Raw genomic sequence first — 17,240 nt, 5'->3', positions numbered from 1 at the left:
GCTTGCCAAAAGTACCTTTTGAAGAGACTGGCAGATATTGTGAGAAAGGCTTGAGAACGGGAAATTATTGAAATCTGTATTGACTTCTTTGCTCACATTAGACTTATAAAAGCATTGAAATATTGAGCTCTCTCTCAATTTGTCTGACTTCCTTTGGAAAGGTGTTCAATTGAGGTAAAATCATGATAATGTTTCATCTCTAGTATATACACAGGGCAATTATACTGTCCCCATATAGCGACCTTTAAAAATGTGCAAATGTCTCAGCCTCATTTTCCCTATTCACTACACCTATTAGCAATGCCTTTCAACATTCTTGTAATCTTCACGTTGTCGTTTTATAACTTAGAAAAATGTGTGTTTACGGAATATATGTTGAACAGATTTTTTTGACCTAGAAATGAGTGCTCTTTTTAAAAGAAAACACAAATGACAATGCAAGCACCATAATTTAACAGTAAGTTCACCCAAAAAGAAAATTCTGCTGTCCTTAATCACCCATGTCATTTTTTAATTCCATATGACTGGACTTACTTTCTATACATTATATAGACTACTTTTATGAGACTTTATGGTGCATTTGCATCCTTTTTGAATGCTTTAGTCCCCATTTTTGCAATACTGAAGAAAGAAAAAAAAACTTCTTCTTTAGGCTTCCATGGAAGAAAAAAAGATTTTGAATGACATAGAGGTCAAATGTTTTCATTTTGGAGTGAACTATTCCTTATTCCAAAAGTGTTCATTCCAAAACATCTAACTCTGACCAGCAACAGAGCAATTACACATTCTCAAGGAGATTTCCTCCATATTAAGTTTTTCTGATCCAAAGTGCTGCGGGCATCTTATCGAAGCTAATGCGCGTAAGACTTAACTTTCCCAAACTAACCGTGTCTAGGCAGGCATGCATTTAGGCCATGTATCAATGTGCCTCAGATTAACTGTGTGCAGCATTCGCAGCTTCATGATTCATGTCCAGAACTGGCAGTCTAAATATAGGCACAACAAAACCCCTTCTGTGCTGTATCTACATTCTGCACATCTCTACCCTCATCCACTCCTGAGCTTCAGCCAAAATGAAAATGAGCATAATTAGGTCCCATGAGGCAGAGAGCATTAGACAGAGAAGCAATAATGGCACGGGCGCCAATATCTTCCTGGTTTTGGAATGTCAATGTCACTTGCCATGCCAAAGGCTGCAGTGAGCACTTGTTTGGAAAACCTGCACGAGATGACTTCCTTAACACAGAGTAGTGGGCAATTTTGATTTCCTGCACTTATCAGGGGAAAACAGGCAAATATTTTGCTCTCTGGTGGGGGGAATGTATGAAGAAAACACAGCGATGGTCATCAACTCCGCAGCCGGTCACATATTAAAAAGAAGACATTTTACATACTATAAAAATGTTCTCTGCTCATCTGCTATTATATTTTTTGCATGTTGTTGAAAGCATGCCGTACACAGTTCAAAAGTTTGGGGTCAGATTTTTACAAAAGTTTTTGAAAGAAGTCTCCAATGCTTGCCAACGCTGCAGTTATTTGATCAAAAATACAGTAAAACATTCAGAGGGTAGCGTCAGAATTTGACATAAACAACATGAAAGCATGGATCCATCCTGCCTTGAATCAATGGTTCAGGCTGCTGGTGGTGTAATGGTGTGTGAGATATTTTCTTGACACACTTTGGGCCCCTTAGTACCAATTGAGGATCGTTTAAATGCCACAGCCTTCCTAAGTCCATCCCTTTATGACCACAGTGTATCATCTCCTGATGGCTACTTCCAGCAGGATAACACATATGTCACAAAACTCAAACCATCTCAAACTGGTTTCTTGAATATGACAATGAGTTCACTATACTCAAATGACCTCAATCCAATAGAGCACCTTTGGGATTTGCTGGAATGGGAGATTCGCATCATGGATGTACAGCCGACGAATCTGCAGCAACTGCGTGATGCTGTCATGACAATATGGACCAAACACTCTTGAGAAATGTTTCCAGCACTTTGTTGAATCTATGCCATGAAGAATTAAAGCGGTTCAGAAGGCAAAAGGGGGACCAACCTGGTACTAGAAAGTTGTACCTAATTAAGTAGCCAATGAGTGTTTTGCGAGAAGCCAGTGAAAGGCAAGGTAAGGAAAACAGGACAGAAAGTCACTGGGACGCACAGAGTGTGACACAGGAGACAGTAGCATTCAGCATAGCAAAAAACAAACAGAAACACAGAGGCAGAACCTATTTTCATTGTCTTTGAACAGACAGGTGAGACTGTCTGAGGTGCCCTCCCTGGGTAACAATATTACAGTCACAAACTGAACTGAAAGAGTTATTTTTTAGGGATAAATGTGTTTTCTAGGTTTTGTTGGCATATGACGTATTTAGGTCTGTGAATAAGTGTGTGTGTGTGTGTGTGTGTGTGTGTGTGTGTGTGTGTGTGTGTGTGTGTGTGTGTGTGTGTGTGTGTGTGTGTGTGTGTGTGTGTGTGTGTGTGTGTGTGTGTGTGTGTGTGTGTGTGTGTGTGTGTGTGTGTGTGTGTGTGTGTGTGTGTGTGTGTGTGTGTGTGTGTGTGTGTGTGTTGGGGGGTAATATGTATTATGAGCATTGCCCTATTGTGAGGAATTACATTGCTAATATTGATTCATGTTTCACCAGATCTAAACAGAGGCCCCAAACAATTTCCTAGGGACCCTACAGCCTGGAAGTCATAACATACAAATCTATGCACAAGTACAAAGCATTAATTGTAAAAACGTGTCCAGCTAATTTAACATAAATGAGTACATGAGAGCATGCTGTACTTTTTGTATAACTGGAGTATGGCTTTAAATTGTTAATCCACCCAAAAATTCAAATTTTGTTATCATTTCCTCACCCTCATGTCATTCCAAACCTGTATTCCTTTCTTCTCTGGAACATAAGAGGATGTTAAGGTTCGGTTCCCGCCGACTTCCATTATATTTTTTTTTAACCATACAATGGAAGTCAAAGGGAACTAAAACTGTTTGGTTATCAACATTCTGATAAATCATAATATATTTTTGTTATTATACAACTGTAAATGCTGATTGTAAAAGCTGCACATCACTCTTAAATTAAAAGTTACACAACAGAAAAGTTACACATCAATATGTGTATAAGGGCCCTATTTTAAAGGGGTCATCGGATGCAAAATTCACTTTTATATGGTGTTTGCATATAAATGTGTCTTTGCAGTGTGTGGACACAACCACCAATTAAAAAAATCCATTCACTCCTTTTTTCTAATCCTCAAAAAGTCTAAACACTCTCAATAATCAAGCCGTTTGGATTTTCTGAGCAATATGATGTCATATTGACGGACTGACGGACTGTCCCGTATTAGCATATTTCTGCCATTTGTACACAGTCCGCCAAGGCAGCACTTTACGTGTCTTGCGTCGACACCCCCCATGGAAGAGAGGGGTGGGGTGAGCAGTTGCTCATTATCATTTAAAGAGACATGCACTGAAACGGGTCGCTGTGAACAGAGCTGTTTTTGAGGAGGTTAAAGGGTGCTGTTTTACACAACCATTGAGGAATTAAAGGTCCCGTTCTTCGTGATCCCATGTTTCAAACTTTAGTTAGTGTGTAATGTTGCTGTTAGAGTATAAATAATATCTGTAAAATTATAAAGCTCAAAGTTCAATGCCAAGCGAGATATTTTATTTAACAGAAGTCGCCTACAAAAAACGGCTGAATTGGACTACACCCCTCTACTTCCTTCTTTAATGACGTCATTAAAACCGTGTTTTGACTAACCTCCGACCACAGGAACACAGGCGTATTGATGGCGAAATGTCAACAGACGTGGTTGATGTTTATCTATAATCGGATACCGCAAAAGTTTAATTCGAAGTTGTTAGTTTGCTCTGTCCATTTCACCACGGACTGTTTTTCTAACCTGGGATAATATCAAGCAGGCTTCTCTCAGCGTTTCATACTGACGAAGGAGACAATTTCAACTATATTCCAGCAAGCGGTAAGTAGTGATTTACTATGGAAGTAGCGATCAACTTCACATCGTTTCTCTTAGTAGGATGAAAATAATCTTACTTAAACTGTGATTAATATACAGAAAGCGATCAAAGAACAATCCCTTTCCAATCGCCCAAGCTGTCAATCACACAGCGCGAGTTTATCTGGACACTTGCCAAAACTCGTTATGAAATCAATGACACTGTTACACTGCACAACGAAGCTCTGACTGTATTTATATACCTCATGTTTGCATTGGTGAAATCATTAGTGAGTGCAGAAACTGCGTTGCAATGATAAGATCTTTTTTCACGCGATCAACAGACTGTCATCTGCTCAATGCTCATCACTGCAACCTTTTATGTGATTGAAATAGATCTAAATACTTCTCACGATTCGTAAATCCCGATAGCTGTAATAGTAAAAACGTATAATAGCTGTAATAGTAAAAGTTTTCCAGATAGTTCCACATGTAATGCCAGATATTTCATATGCAAGCATGTCAGCCAATCACAGCAGAGGGCGTTTACATTGAAGTCTCACAGCAGACACGCCCCTTCAAACAGAGCGTTCAAATCAGGTGATGAAATCAGGCTAGGAAAAATGCCTTTTATTTCTAAATTATAAAAAAATTTGATCTAAAAAACATACTAACATTATAAGGGCACCCCAGGAAACATTATAAAATAATAAAATAATCCATGGAATGGGACCTTTAAAACCAAAGTATGTTACAAACTTTGCATGAAGACCCTAAAGAATCATAGCAACTTGTGGAAAATGGGCATCCGATGACCCCTTTAACGATCCAAGCGCATGGTCTAAGGCGCACTTTAACAACGGGAAAAATGGTCGGTCTAAACGGGTTGTCCCTATTCTTTTAATGAGTAATGAGTGTGTTTTGGGCGTAACATGCAATAAACCAAAAAGAGTCTCATCTCCCATTCCCTTTAAAAGCCAGTTGCACTCGTGCCATTAGGCGTGACATATAGGTGCAAATGCATTTGCTATTTAAACAACGTGGCACAGAACGTGAAAATGATAACTAATTGGTTTAACCTTATCACAGCTACTGTCTTTATTGTGTGTCACCCCAGATTATCACCACATTAATAACAATTAAAAAAATATGTATCCTGGAATAACTGCTGCCAATGGCTTGCTGTTGATTCCATGGTGCAAAACTTCAGCAGCAGGGCGTTCAGAGCAGGTACGTCTGTCAACAAGCCTTCTAGTACTATTTCATGTAGAGCTTTCTTTTGTGCACTCAATATGTCTTGTCTTGAGTTGAGCAATACATGGCATATCCCCTGATGAGTATTCTAGCAGCCCATTGTTGTATGAGAAGCTTTTAAATAAAATACTGGATCACTGTTCTCTTTTGTACTGGCATGAAGCCCAAAGTGACATACAGCATGCAAATCTGGGAAACTTTTGGCTGTGAAAATAAAGTGTTTAAAGCACATCCCATCTGGGGTCCTAGCACATACATGCTGTTGATCATAATTTGCAGCCCGCCGGCTGGGATAGTAAACGTAGTGTGTGTGCACGAACAAGTTTACACTGACTTCCTCTAGTTTCCCACGCTTACAACAAGTGTTAACTAACTTCTGATTCAAATGAAGTAAGGACAAATATTCATTGTGAGACATTTTGCAATAGTGTTACGGAAGTGTTGCGTTTTCATTGTGGTCCCTGTGGGACACATAAAAGCAGCTTCCTGCAAGAATTAATCCTTTTTTATATATATGCCTGCTTACACTGATCCTTTTAAACTGGATAGAGGGGAAACACAATACTGTAATCAACAGCTAAATGCCTTATTTCAAAGGTTGTCTTACAAAATAGTTGCTTTTAACATTAATGACCCAACTATATATACACGTAATCTGGATTCCGTAATCAGATTCCAAAGATTTTGTACTTGTAATAAGTTTTTATGAAAAACTTGTAACTTTTTTTATTGATTACATGATCACGTTATTCTCACCATGGCAGTACATTATTCATAATTCATTGATTCTCCCTACTATTTCTTTTTTATATTTGAAATGTTCCTTTCTAAAAAAGCCTAATGCTTACAGAAGGTCTTCCAGGTTTGAGGAATTGCACACACAGACCAGCCTCTATATGAGCCGATCACTGAAAACTGAGATAAACGAGTTAGTTCAAAGAAATCTAAAAGGAATCAAAAAGTAGTCTGATTATACTACCTTAAATGTGTAATGTGATGGATTATGTTACTAACTACAATTTTTGTCAGTAACTGATTACAATTTGTAAGTAATCTACCCAGCACTATATATATATATATATATATATATATATATATACTGTATATATATATATATATATATATATATATATATATATATATATATATATATATATATATATATATATATATAATTTTTTTATATTTAAAAATTATTTTAAAAAAAAGTCCAATATGCACTATTTTATGCTGCTTATGCATTATTTTTATGCTTACTGGAGTATCAAAGTGATACCTTAAACCACGTGTGAGTGTCTTGTGCACTTTGTGTGAGGAGAGCTATTTGTAAGAGTTGCTTGTTTTTTAGAGCATCTCAAATTATTTACTTACAATGTTGCTTTATAGTAAGGACGCTGCCTTATAAGTTGGCAGTGGACAGGTTTGAAACCTGTCAGCATACAGACGTATAACTAAAATAAGTCATCTAAGAACAGTGCTTGAGGCTGGATTATAATAACGAAGACATTTTATATAAAATCAAACACGGTGACAGTAACAGTCTTTTCATGTAATATATGTCAAACACTCTCATACATCTATTTTACACATATTCCAAGCCCTCTGAGAATCCTGCACTTGACAAGAACTGTACACACTTTTAATAGGATAGGACATTTTCCATTTAAAATCTTTCTGCTGTATTTCAATTTCAATCTCCATATCTACTTGGCTCATAGTCTGGGGAAAAAAAGAAAAGCGTGAATGTCTGACAGATTCCATTTCATGATATTATATGAACCTGTACGTCTGAGGTTTTGCCACACTGAAGCTGAAATCTATTCCATTATGTTATGCAGCAGGTAGGACCATGATGCATTCTGTAATATACAGTCTTGTGGACCGCATCCAAAACTTTGCAGACTAGGTCTTTACCCTATTAGCTTAAAACACAATCATTACTAGCATAGTGTGCACAAATTAAGCTTTCAAAGAGAGAAAATATTAATTAAACTGGATCTAAAAATAGTTTTGTTGGTAAGGAATTTGTGGCTTGTAGGATTTTATGTGACCTAGAAAAGGAGGATCAAAGGAATTTTGTTCATGGATTCAAAGTGTTCAATATTTCATGGTGGAATAATGCCGCCGTGAAAGAAGTCTTGTGGTGGCAGACGAAATCTGTGCGGTGTCGAAAAGAGTGGCATTGTGGCATTGCGCTGCTGTCATTCTGGTGCTGCTGCGATTATGTAGCTTCGTTTTGTACAGCCTTGAGAAACAGACACCAGGGCTAAAAATCATAAAGGTTAGTTAAAAAAAAGTCTGCCCTCCTTTTTCTTCCTTTTCAGTTACCAGATGATTATTTCATGATGTGATCTATTTAATGAGATATTTTGCTTATTTAATTTGAACTGTCACATCTTTTTCACTCTCTGTCCTCCCCTTGCACTGATTCTTTGAGACATGGGACAAAACAGGCAGAAGAGAAACTACGATGGAAATTATTAAAAGGGTCATGAATTGAGAAATCTAAGAGATCCTTGTACTATAAAAAATATCCTGTAAGTTTCAGAACTCAAATCTTCCTTGTTAGTCCAAACATTTAATCATGGTCCATTTAGCATTCAAATTGGCATTTTTAACACCGAACTTAAAGGCAAAGGGATACGTTCTCAAGTTTCAGAGCACACTAAAATCTCAGGTTTGGAATCATTTACCCACAAGTCTAGCATGTCAAGTATAGGGATGATACTTCGAACGTTAATGTGCATTAACCCAAGCCCTTGCCTTGTTTTAAAATCCGAAGGGCAATATGATGTTTGCAAAGGAGCTAGCCTAGGCAGATTACAAGTGCTAGGTTAATAGGTATGAGGTTATTATGCCTAACATAACTAGAAAACCCAAATGTATCTGTAAGTCTATGAAAAAAGTGCTTTGAAATTATAGTAGGGATTACTTGCCCATGTGTTAGCAATTGTAGTACCACATCTAACCATTAATGTGTTAATTAATGAGCAGCTAATATTGTTAATATCCACCTTTTGATTGTCTATGTCCCTTCATCCGATAGTGTTCAGAAGGAAGTCAATATGAGAAGACAGTAGGTGTGCCCCTTTTTCATTTGGATGACACCTATCACGACTAAAAAGTTCATATTTTCCCCAGAAAGAATCAAAATGATCCACAAAGGGAAATCCATTATCTTGACAGTAGTTTTGTAAAAACACATGGAGAGACCACAAACGGCTGGATTTCTCACCTTCTGTACGAAGAGAAGGAATAGGACCGGAAACAACAGGTAGCATCCCTGCTTCCTGGATAAGGCCAAGCAGATTTATAAAATATTTCTTTAGACTCTGAGTTTCTGTCCATGACGTCATTAGAGCCGATATGAATAACAAAATGTTCTGTGTTAGGGAGTTGCTTGTTTATTGTAGGAAATGCTGCAATTAAATCCCTTACCCCTGCTCCAGGATAACAGAGAGTTCTGGCATTGGGGACGTTGACTTTGCGAACCACTGAACTTCCAGCAATAACTCTGCTTGGTGTAAGTTGAGTGCATCGAAGCGCATTATAGTTCTGTACCGAACTGTAATGGCAACATCATGACTATGACGAGAAAAAAAACTATATGCTTGAGCATTCTGTCCTTTTTAGGGTCGCATATTCCTCTTTTTGGTAATGGCAGAGACATTGGAATTGATTTTAATATGAAAAACTGTTAATCAATCATAGTATTTGATTAATTAGGTGTTTACTTGCAAGTCTTGAATACGGCACGCAGATCTAAACAGATTGTTTCAAAGAGAGTATCAAAAACTGGATAGAAAATAGACTATTACTTCTAAATTAGGATGTTTTTTTATTATTATTATGTAAAAATCTAGCTAACATTATAAGTGGACCTCAAAGAATGTAGTTCCGTAATCTCTTTAAAAAACGATTTTTTTAGAGAAACAATAACCAATGTTGTTATATTCAAAACGAATGGCAAGTCAAATTGAGACATGTTTTGCCTCACGTATTTTGCATCGTGTTTTGCCTCAAGTTATAAGATTTAACTTAGCTCAATTTGAACAGAAGATCTAGATCTTGTTTCTTTCTGCTTCTCTATATCCATGTCATGCAACATAATTATGCATTATGGTGCATTACGCACTGCAGCTCCTTCAGATGAACTTTAGCTATCGGAAGACTCTCTAATTATAAAGAACAGAGCTAGTTTTGACCTAGAAACCTCAACATTAACACACAGACAGAGCTTGACATGGGCACATTTCCAATTAAAGAAGCAGCATTGTAAATCAACGGGTTTATTACATTACATTGAGGGATACATTTGCTGATAATAGTGAAAAAGCAGACTTTAAAAAGAACTATAAGCTCTGTTCAGAAACAATTCCCCACTGTTACTGTAGAGCCCCAATGCATTCCCCTCTTCTCCTAAACTCTTTCCCATCACATTTAGTTATACTAGCATAGGAAAGAAAAAGGAGCTCAAAGTTATTCATTCATTTCAATTCATTTGGTATGAACGGATGGAATATCCCATGTCATTGTGCATGTATTATCACTTTTTAAACAAGGAGCCTTGACCATTCCAGTGTCAAGTATATATTGGTAGAGGCAAACTTCGGGCAGTCACATTTTTCCGTAATATTAAATGAAAAAGGAAAATATTATATTTTGCATTAAGCAAATGAGGCCAGTTTTTAAAACCATTAAGATTTTTTGCAGTGTGTCATTATTTCATTATTTTCATGAAAATTGAGCACATTTTCCTCAAAATAATCATTACCATAATGTGTCTGGATGCTTTATTTATTTAAAAAAAATTGTGCAATTATCATTATTCTCAGCAGTGATTCTCATTAGATTCTCATTACTGCTGTAGTGTACTTAGAAATTGTTTTTACCATATTGTATAAAAACATATTGCATTGATAAATACATGCTGATATATAAATTCACATTAAAGTAATACGAATAAAAAAAAAAGCGATAATGAGAATTGTCAGAAAATAATGCACAAAAAAAGAAGAGCTGTCTCATGAGATTCCCCAGATTTGAAATTGAATCACTATTATTCTATAAACTATGAATTTCTTTGGAAATCAAAGTTGTCTGATAGACTGTTGTGAAATATTGAAGAAAAACAGCTTCTGGCTACCAACAATTCTGCAGTTTCTCTCTCTCTCTCTCTCTCTCTACAGTACGTCTAACACGAATATCGTTTTTCTCCATGATTCATCATAAGCTAATTAAAATACAATCACCTTAGAAACAAACTTCAAAAGCTCAAACAACTCAACCCGAGCCTCGTTTCCAGATCTCAAGCACTTCCTTTTTGAACCTCCTTAGCTCCCACAGGTTATCAATGCGTCTTTTGATTGTTGCCTCGGAAAGTACTTCATTTATATTCCTCAGTAAAAGTGGGGCCCCCGCAGATGGCTCTACGATCAGCTTCCCTGACAAAAATCCCTATTATAGCCATTACAAGAGAGACAAACAAAAATTTAGCACATATTTCCTTTAAAGGACAACTTCAACAAATACCTCATTGGATGCATGCAGGGGAGAGACAGGCTCAGTGCCATTCTATAGTTACAGTTCTTCACATTAAAGAGCCAAACCCTGACGTTCTTCTTAATTCTCAAATGGCAGTCCTGACCTACTTAACACAAAAAAGGCCTCATAAAACTTGATGATGTGCTTGTAAGTCATATGATGAGTTTCAAATGCTATCGCAAGAATACCACAAAAGACACAAAAGTGTCCTCTTTTGAAAAAAAAAAACTGAAATGTGTTTCATGTATAGCTATAAAATACATTAGGTAGCTTAAACTTGAGAGAATGCTTCCTATAATTGCAATAGCAGCATTAGAAATATGTTGAATAACTAAATACATCCATTAAATCTTAATGATAAAATGAAAGCATTTTGGCTCAAAAAGCTTGAGTGAGAAAGACACACCTTCTCTTATACTGAATTTCACATTTGAAAAACAGACACTTTGATTGAAAAACTGAAACTTTGAAGGATCCCCTCCATTTTCTGAGACAGCAACTAAATAAATCATGTGTTCACTGCAAACACACACACACACACACACACACACACACACACACACACACACACACACACACACACACACACTGTCATGTATCACGGTACAGCCAGCCATGAAAAGGACAAACAGACAGACAGCAAGATAGACCGACAGCCAGAGAAACAGACAGCTATCTCTTTCTCATGTTTGATATGAATATAGAAGTTTTATAACATATCAAGGTTGTAAATAGAATCACCCAGCACTATGGAGATTGTAGGAGCTGTCCAGAGTGCTGAATGAAAGAAATCTCTGTAACCTGTTGGTGCACTGCTGTTCACTTCAAACCATTCATTGTTAGTGTTATATTATCACTGCAATCCCTTCTATAATATACATGTCACAACAATGGATTTATGTTTAGACCTGGATATTAATATGTACATAAAAATCCATTTTAATCAATGAGGGAAGTGTGGAAAATAAGCTACCATTTCCAATGTCTAAGGTTGCTAATCACACAGTCATATCAAACTGAACGTTTAGAATGTTTCATTCAATAATATGAAAAACTGACTTGGCTGCATTGATTAAATCAATGAGAAAGCAAACAGGTTCTTACATGCTATGATCATTAATTAATGCAGAAGCACGACATAAAATTTCAAAACAGCAATAGCATCGTTGCAAAATGTTTGATAATAGGCTATGCTCTTAAATGATATACCTCGTAAAACCTTTAAGGACAAAAAAAATGGCATCTTGAGATTGTGAATCTTTAAATAATCGAATTAGTTTAGAAATATACATAATACATAATACAAGTTCAAACAATAATGCAGATTTGATAAAGAAGCCAAGTTTTACTATAGGGGGAAGTCGTGGCGAGATATATATTTATATATCTATTTTGCGCAGTATAGGAGAGGGACGCACAGAAACCCACTTACATGGACGTGATGTTCCTGAAGAGCTCTTCAATGTCATTATTGTTACTGCCATTGCCCGCCGGATCTTGTAGAGCAAGTAAAGGGAAGAAATTTCCACTGTCGGACTTATTGCAATAGATCTCAGTGGGCGAACAGCTGCATGTTGGTGGACAATCGAGCATGGAGCTCCAATAACCCTGGAAGATGCTTGAAAGAAAGAAAAGCCTCCATGTGAACACAGGAACCGCTGAACAGAACCATATATCCATGACTTTTGGGTCCAAAACGACTCGACGTCTTCCAGGGCTGACGAGGATGGTGATGATGAAGATCGTTGATGAGTGTTTAATATCTAAATGCGTTGGCTACATAAGAGTGCGCGCGCCTGGGAACATCATATGAGGTTGGGCTCGTAATCTAATCGCCTTATCAAAAGAACAAGAGCAAATGCCACAACTCGCCTCGACTTTCCGTTCCACAGTCCATCATAGAGATGCTCTCAGTGTCCAGGCTGGAGGAAAGTACTGCTCAAAGCGCGATGCTCCGGATGACGAGTAGAAAGTCCCACCTACTGGACAGAATTAAGACTGACACCTGCAAGAGGAGGAGGAATCCGATTTCCGACCAACAAAGGCTTTTATGTAAGACTTGCGCAGGAAAAAAATATATAAATCGAGTGTAGTTTATTCCTCTTTCATTAGTGATGGGTTTCCCTTATGTTTCCATTAGTAGCAGACTAGGCTACCCAGTAAATTGATTTGTCAAGTAGAGAAGGCCGGGGCTAGTTGTCACATGAGGACGTTGTCATAGGGTCCACTTACATTTATTTATTTAAATATCGACATATTTCCAGGATGAATTGTGTTCTAAAAAGGGTTTCATAGCCTAAATGTTTTTATAAATATCAGGTGGACGCTGTGTTTAATATGCTGTAAAAATAGAAAACTAAAAATATATTTTAAAGGTTCATTCAATAATACTTTCCTCATTAGAGAAGTTTCACACATGTTGAAACAAATAGTTTTTAAATATAAATATATATATTTAAAAAACTTAAAAATAACTCTCCAGCCAAATATTGAAAAAAAAAGACTATACCTTTAACATGTGTCTACAGTAAAATTGTGTTTCAAAAAAGTAAAAATGTTCCCTGGACTGAGAACAACTATAGCAACTACTTTTAAGACTGTATTTTAACATTTATTCTAGTGCAATGACTTTCCATTGCAAGTGCATTAACATTATGATTTTTGCTTGTTTTTTTATAAATTTAGAGTGTAAATTGTTGTGTAGTAATTAGGGCTGTCAAAAGATTAATCGCGATTAATCGCATCCAAAATAAAAGTTTGTGTTTAAATAATATATGTGTGTGTACTGTGTATAATTAAGTTTGTATATATAAATACACACACATGCTTGTATATATTTAAGAAAAATGTGTAATTTATATATAAAAAAATTATATTTATATATAATATAAATTATACATAAATATATACAGTATATGTATGCAAATATTTCTTAAATATATACATGCACGTGTGTGTATTTATATATACAAAATAATTATACAGAGTACACACACATACTGTATATTATGTAAACACAAACTTTTATTTTGGATGCAATTGACAGCCCTAGTAGTAATTGACAGCAAGCCTGTAAGCCACATACACAGTTGAACTTTCTTCAACCTGAACACTCCTTGAACCTAAGAAAAATGTGCTTCATGTAGTACTAAGCTCCCATAGAAATGAACAGTTTTTATTACAATGAGACTGAATCACCGGGCCTATTGAGTTACATCAATAAAAGTCACTTTATTGTTTAAGTCAGGTATAAATAGCTCCCAGTTCTGTACATAAAGCTTCTGGGGGCAGTTGTGGCCTAATGGTTATAGAGTCAGACTGGTAACCCGAAGGTTGCGGGTTTGATTCTCAATATTGGCTAAATGACTTGAGCAAGGCACCTAACCCCCAATCGCTCCTCGGGTAAAACAACGAAAATGGCTGCCCACTGCTCCGGGTGTGTGTGTCCACGGTTTGCAGTGTGTGTTTGTTGACTTCTCACTAAACATAATGTGTGTGCACTTGGTGGGTTAAATGTAGGACAAATTCCAAGTATGGGTTACCATCCTCATTTACTCAGACTATATGTAAACAGAGCAAGCAAGACAAGTCTATAAGGAAAATGCATATTTGAATACATTTTAAATCCCAAAGAGACTTTTTTGAATGCATAACAACATCAGTGAAATCCTAGTTTAAAATAAACCCTTATGGCAATTTTGACATTCCGGAATCTTGATGCGTTTTGTAGATCTTAAAGGGGTCATATAATGGTACATGCACTTTTACAAGTTGATTGTACTGAAATGTGTGTTGGCAGTGCCTGTACACAACCATCATAAAATGATAAAAATCCATCCAGTGTTTTTTTTTTTAATCTTCTTATATGTTTTCCCCTGTCTCAAATCAAGCCGTTCGATTTTGTGACGTCACACGGTCAGACGCCCCTCCCACGATTGTTGATTGACAGCAGAGTTTCAACACAGACCCGCCCTCGCTCGTGAGCGAGCTGTCAATCATAGTCCGCGCGTCATTGTTGATACGCTGGAGCACTGTCTATGAGCAGAACCTTTATATTAATATTTATATTAATCTTTGCAAATCGCTAGCATGCTTCACGATGAATGCGGCTAAGGTTTACACTCAGGGTACATCACGGCATGTTTTCTATGTACAACATTCTCAATATAATTCATAATCCCACGTTTATAATGAACAATTCCAAAAAGTGCCGATTGGAGTGGAAAGTTCTGCAAGTGATCTACAACGCGCCAATTAAAGAACACAGACGCAGCCGGATCATTTCCATAATGACCAACGCAATCTACCAAGACAGAGCAGCGTAAATTAGCGCTTGGTATAAGACGTGCTTTTTTGGGCAGTAAATAATGGTGCAAATACCTGTAAATTGACTAGTGCAAACCTTAGTAAATCATCGTGCATGATTCATTTAAAAACTCTTCTCCCATAGATTTTGCATATGAATGAAAAACTCCTACAAATGCATATGCAATAAGGTCAGTCACAAAAAAACTTGTCCACGTCATTTCAGCGCAAATTTTTCACAGCGTGTCTTTAGTAAATCCTAAAAGTAGTTTTTTAACGCCAAAAGAGGGTTTGCGCTGGTGCAAGCTGTTAGTAAACTCCCCCCTCCTCCTCCTCCTCCTCCTCCTCCTCCTCCTCCTCCTCCTCCTCCTCCTCCTCCTCCCATCATTGAATCCATTCACACCCCTTCTATAACAGACTGGTGCTGGTCTGAGAACCACAGCTAGACTAAAGCACATTATCTGATCAGCAGGACACTGGTTGTGGCCTGCTCTTCCCGAACCGTTTCAATCCAGTTTAAAGTTTAAATCCAGGAAAAGGACAGTCAATATAATCAGTGACCTGGTCATCCCGATCATTACATCTTTTAAGCACTGCCTTCCAAGAAGTAATTCAGAGCAATCAATGCTAAAACAGCCAGGTTCAAAAATAGCCCTCACGAGCAATTGAAACACACAAAGACATTTTTGTTTTCTAGAAAATGGACTTCTGCAGCTTGTGTCATATAATATACACTAAAACAGGCTTTATATTATATATATATCGTGTGTGTGTGTGTGTGTGTGTGTGTGTGTGTGTGTGTGTGTGTGTGTGTGTGTGTGTGTGTGTGTGTGTGTGTGTGTGTGTGTGCGCGTGTCTGCGTGTGGTCTGGGTAAACACTATGTTGTGGGACCAAAAGATCCACCAGTAATTTTTAAAGACTCAACGGGCCCTATCATACATGCGGCACAATGCGGCGCCAGACGCGACGCAAGTGTTTTTTGCTAGTTTCAGCCCGACGCAGTTATCATTTTCACGTCCTGCGCCACGTTGTTTAAATAGCAAATGCATTTGTGCCCCTGGGCGTGCTGGTCTGAAAACGAGGTGTGTTCAGGCGCATTGTTTGCACGTTGCTTTTTTGAGGCAACTGAAATAGACTGAGCCATTGACCAGATGAAACCTGGTCTAAAGTCAATGGCGCAGTATTTTTTTTTTTGTTATTTACAGAGCGTGTTAGTAATGTGCGCCTATAGGTGGGTCCACAACGCGCATACACTTTGTTCAGTAGATGGTCTATTTGCGCGCTTTAACCTCACGCACGAGCAGATCCATTTCCTCGCTAGAGGAGGGTTCAGTTTTTCCGCTTGCAAATTCCGCCATGTAAATAGCGAATCCGCCATGGCACGAGAGCAACTGGCTTTTAATAGGAATGGGAGATGAGACTCTGATTGGTTTATTGCACGTTATGCCCAAAACACACCCATTACTCATTAAGAAAATAGGGACAACCCTTTTAGACCATGACCCTGTCTCCTCCTAAGATGCCTTCATCTGATAAATTTTTGAAGGCCGCATAGATGTATTCTTCACTGCTTTCGATATCGCACTATCCTGTGCGTTCTATTCTGTAACAGTTTGTGTGTGAATGTATGTTTTTGACCAATGTTTTCCACTTGTGATGCCATTTCTAGCGAGAAATCACTATTGTAGTAATTAAATATTCGCTTAGTTATCTCCAAAGCTCTCTCTATTTTGCTGTAGATCATTAAACCGCAACGCTGCCTCAGAATCAGTTTCAGCAAGGTACCGTCATGCTCAAATGCTGCCTGAGGCAACAAGTCAGCAGCCTGAGCTTTCGGACGCAGCCCTAGAATGAGGGAAGCACAGGAAACAGGAACTGAAACAAATACAAAATAAAAGATTACAAAACAAGAGCACTGATATTGCTGAATATGCCTGTATTATAAAGACCTGATAACAATCAGCTGACGTTATTTCGAACCATTCATGCACAAATGTTTCATGCAAGGTTACAGTGTGAACAATTTAAACTAAGACATGTGAACATTTAGAATTTAAAAAGATTGAATTAATTATTGTGGTTTAAAGTGGTAAATGCAATATTATGATTACCTTATCATGTGATGACAGCAAATGGCAGAGGTTTTTAAGACACCTCATGGT

At 37.4% G+C, this 17,240-nt stretch overlaps 1 protein-coding gene across 1 annotated transcript in view; it reads right to left on the bottom strand.

Moving 5' to 3' along the window:
* ntrk3b (neurotrophic tyrosine kinase, receptor, type 3b) overlaps window positions 1-12,452 on the bottom strand; it is a gene marked incomplete at both ends in the record, with an annotated part of 126,835 nt that extends 114,383 nt beyond the window's left edge. The window contains one exon of the mRNA XM_081359920.1: window positions 12,205-12,452. Coding sequence (XP_081216046.1) covers window positions 12,205-12,452 — 248 coding nt within the window. The remainder of the gene's footprint in view (window positions 1-12,204) is intronic.
* Window positions 12,453-17,240: the final 4,788 nt, after the last annotated feature.

The sequence above is a fragment of the Scardinius erythrophthalmus genome, assembly GCF_964197995.2.
Source record: "Scardinius erythrophthalmus genome assembly, chromosome: 2".
In the NCBI taxonomy this organism is placed as follows: Eukaryota; Metazoa; Chordata; class Actinopteri; order Cypriniformes; family Leuciscidae; genus Scardinius; species Scardinius erythrophthalmus.
The sequence above is the reverse complement of the archived record's forward strand: the minus strand, read 5'-3'. Positions and strand labels throughout refer to the sequence as shown.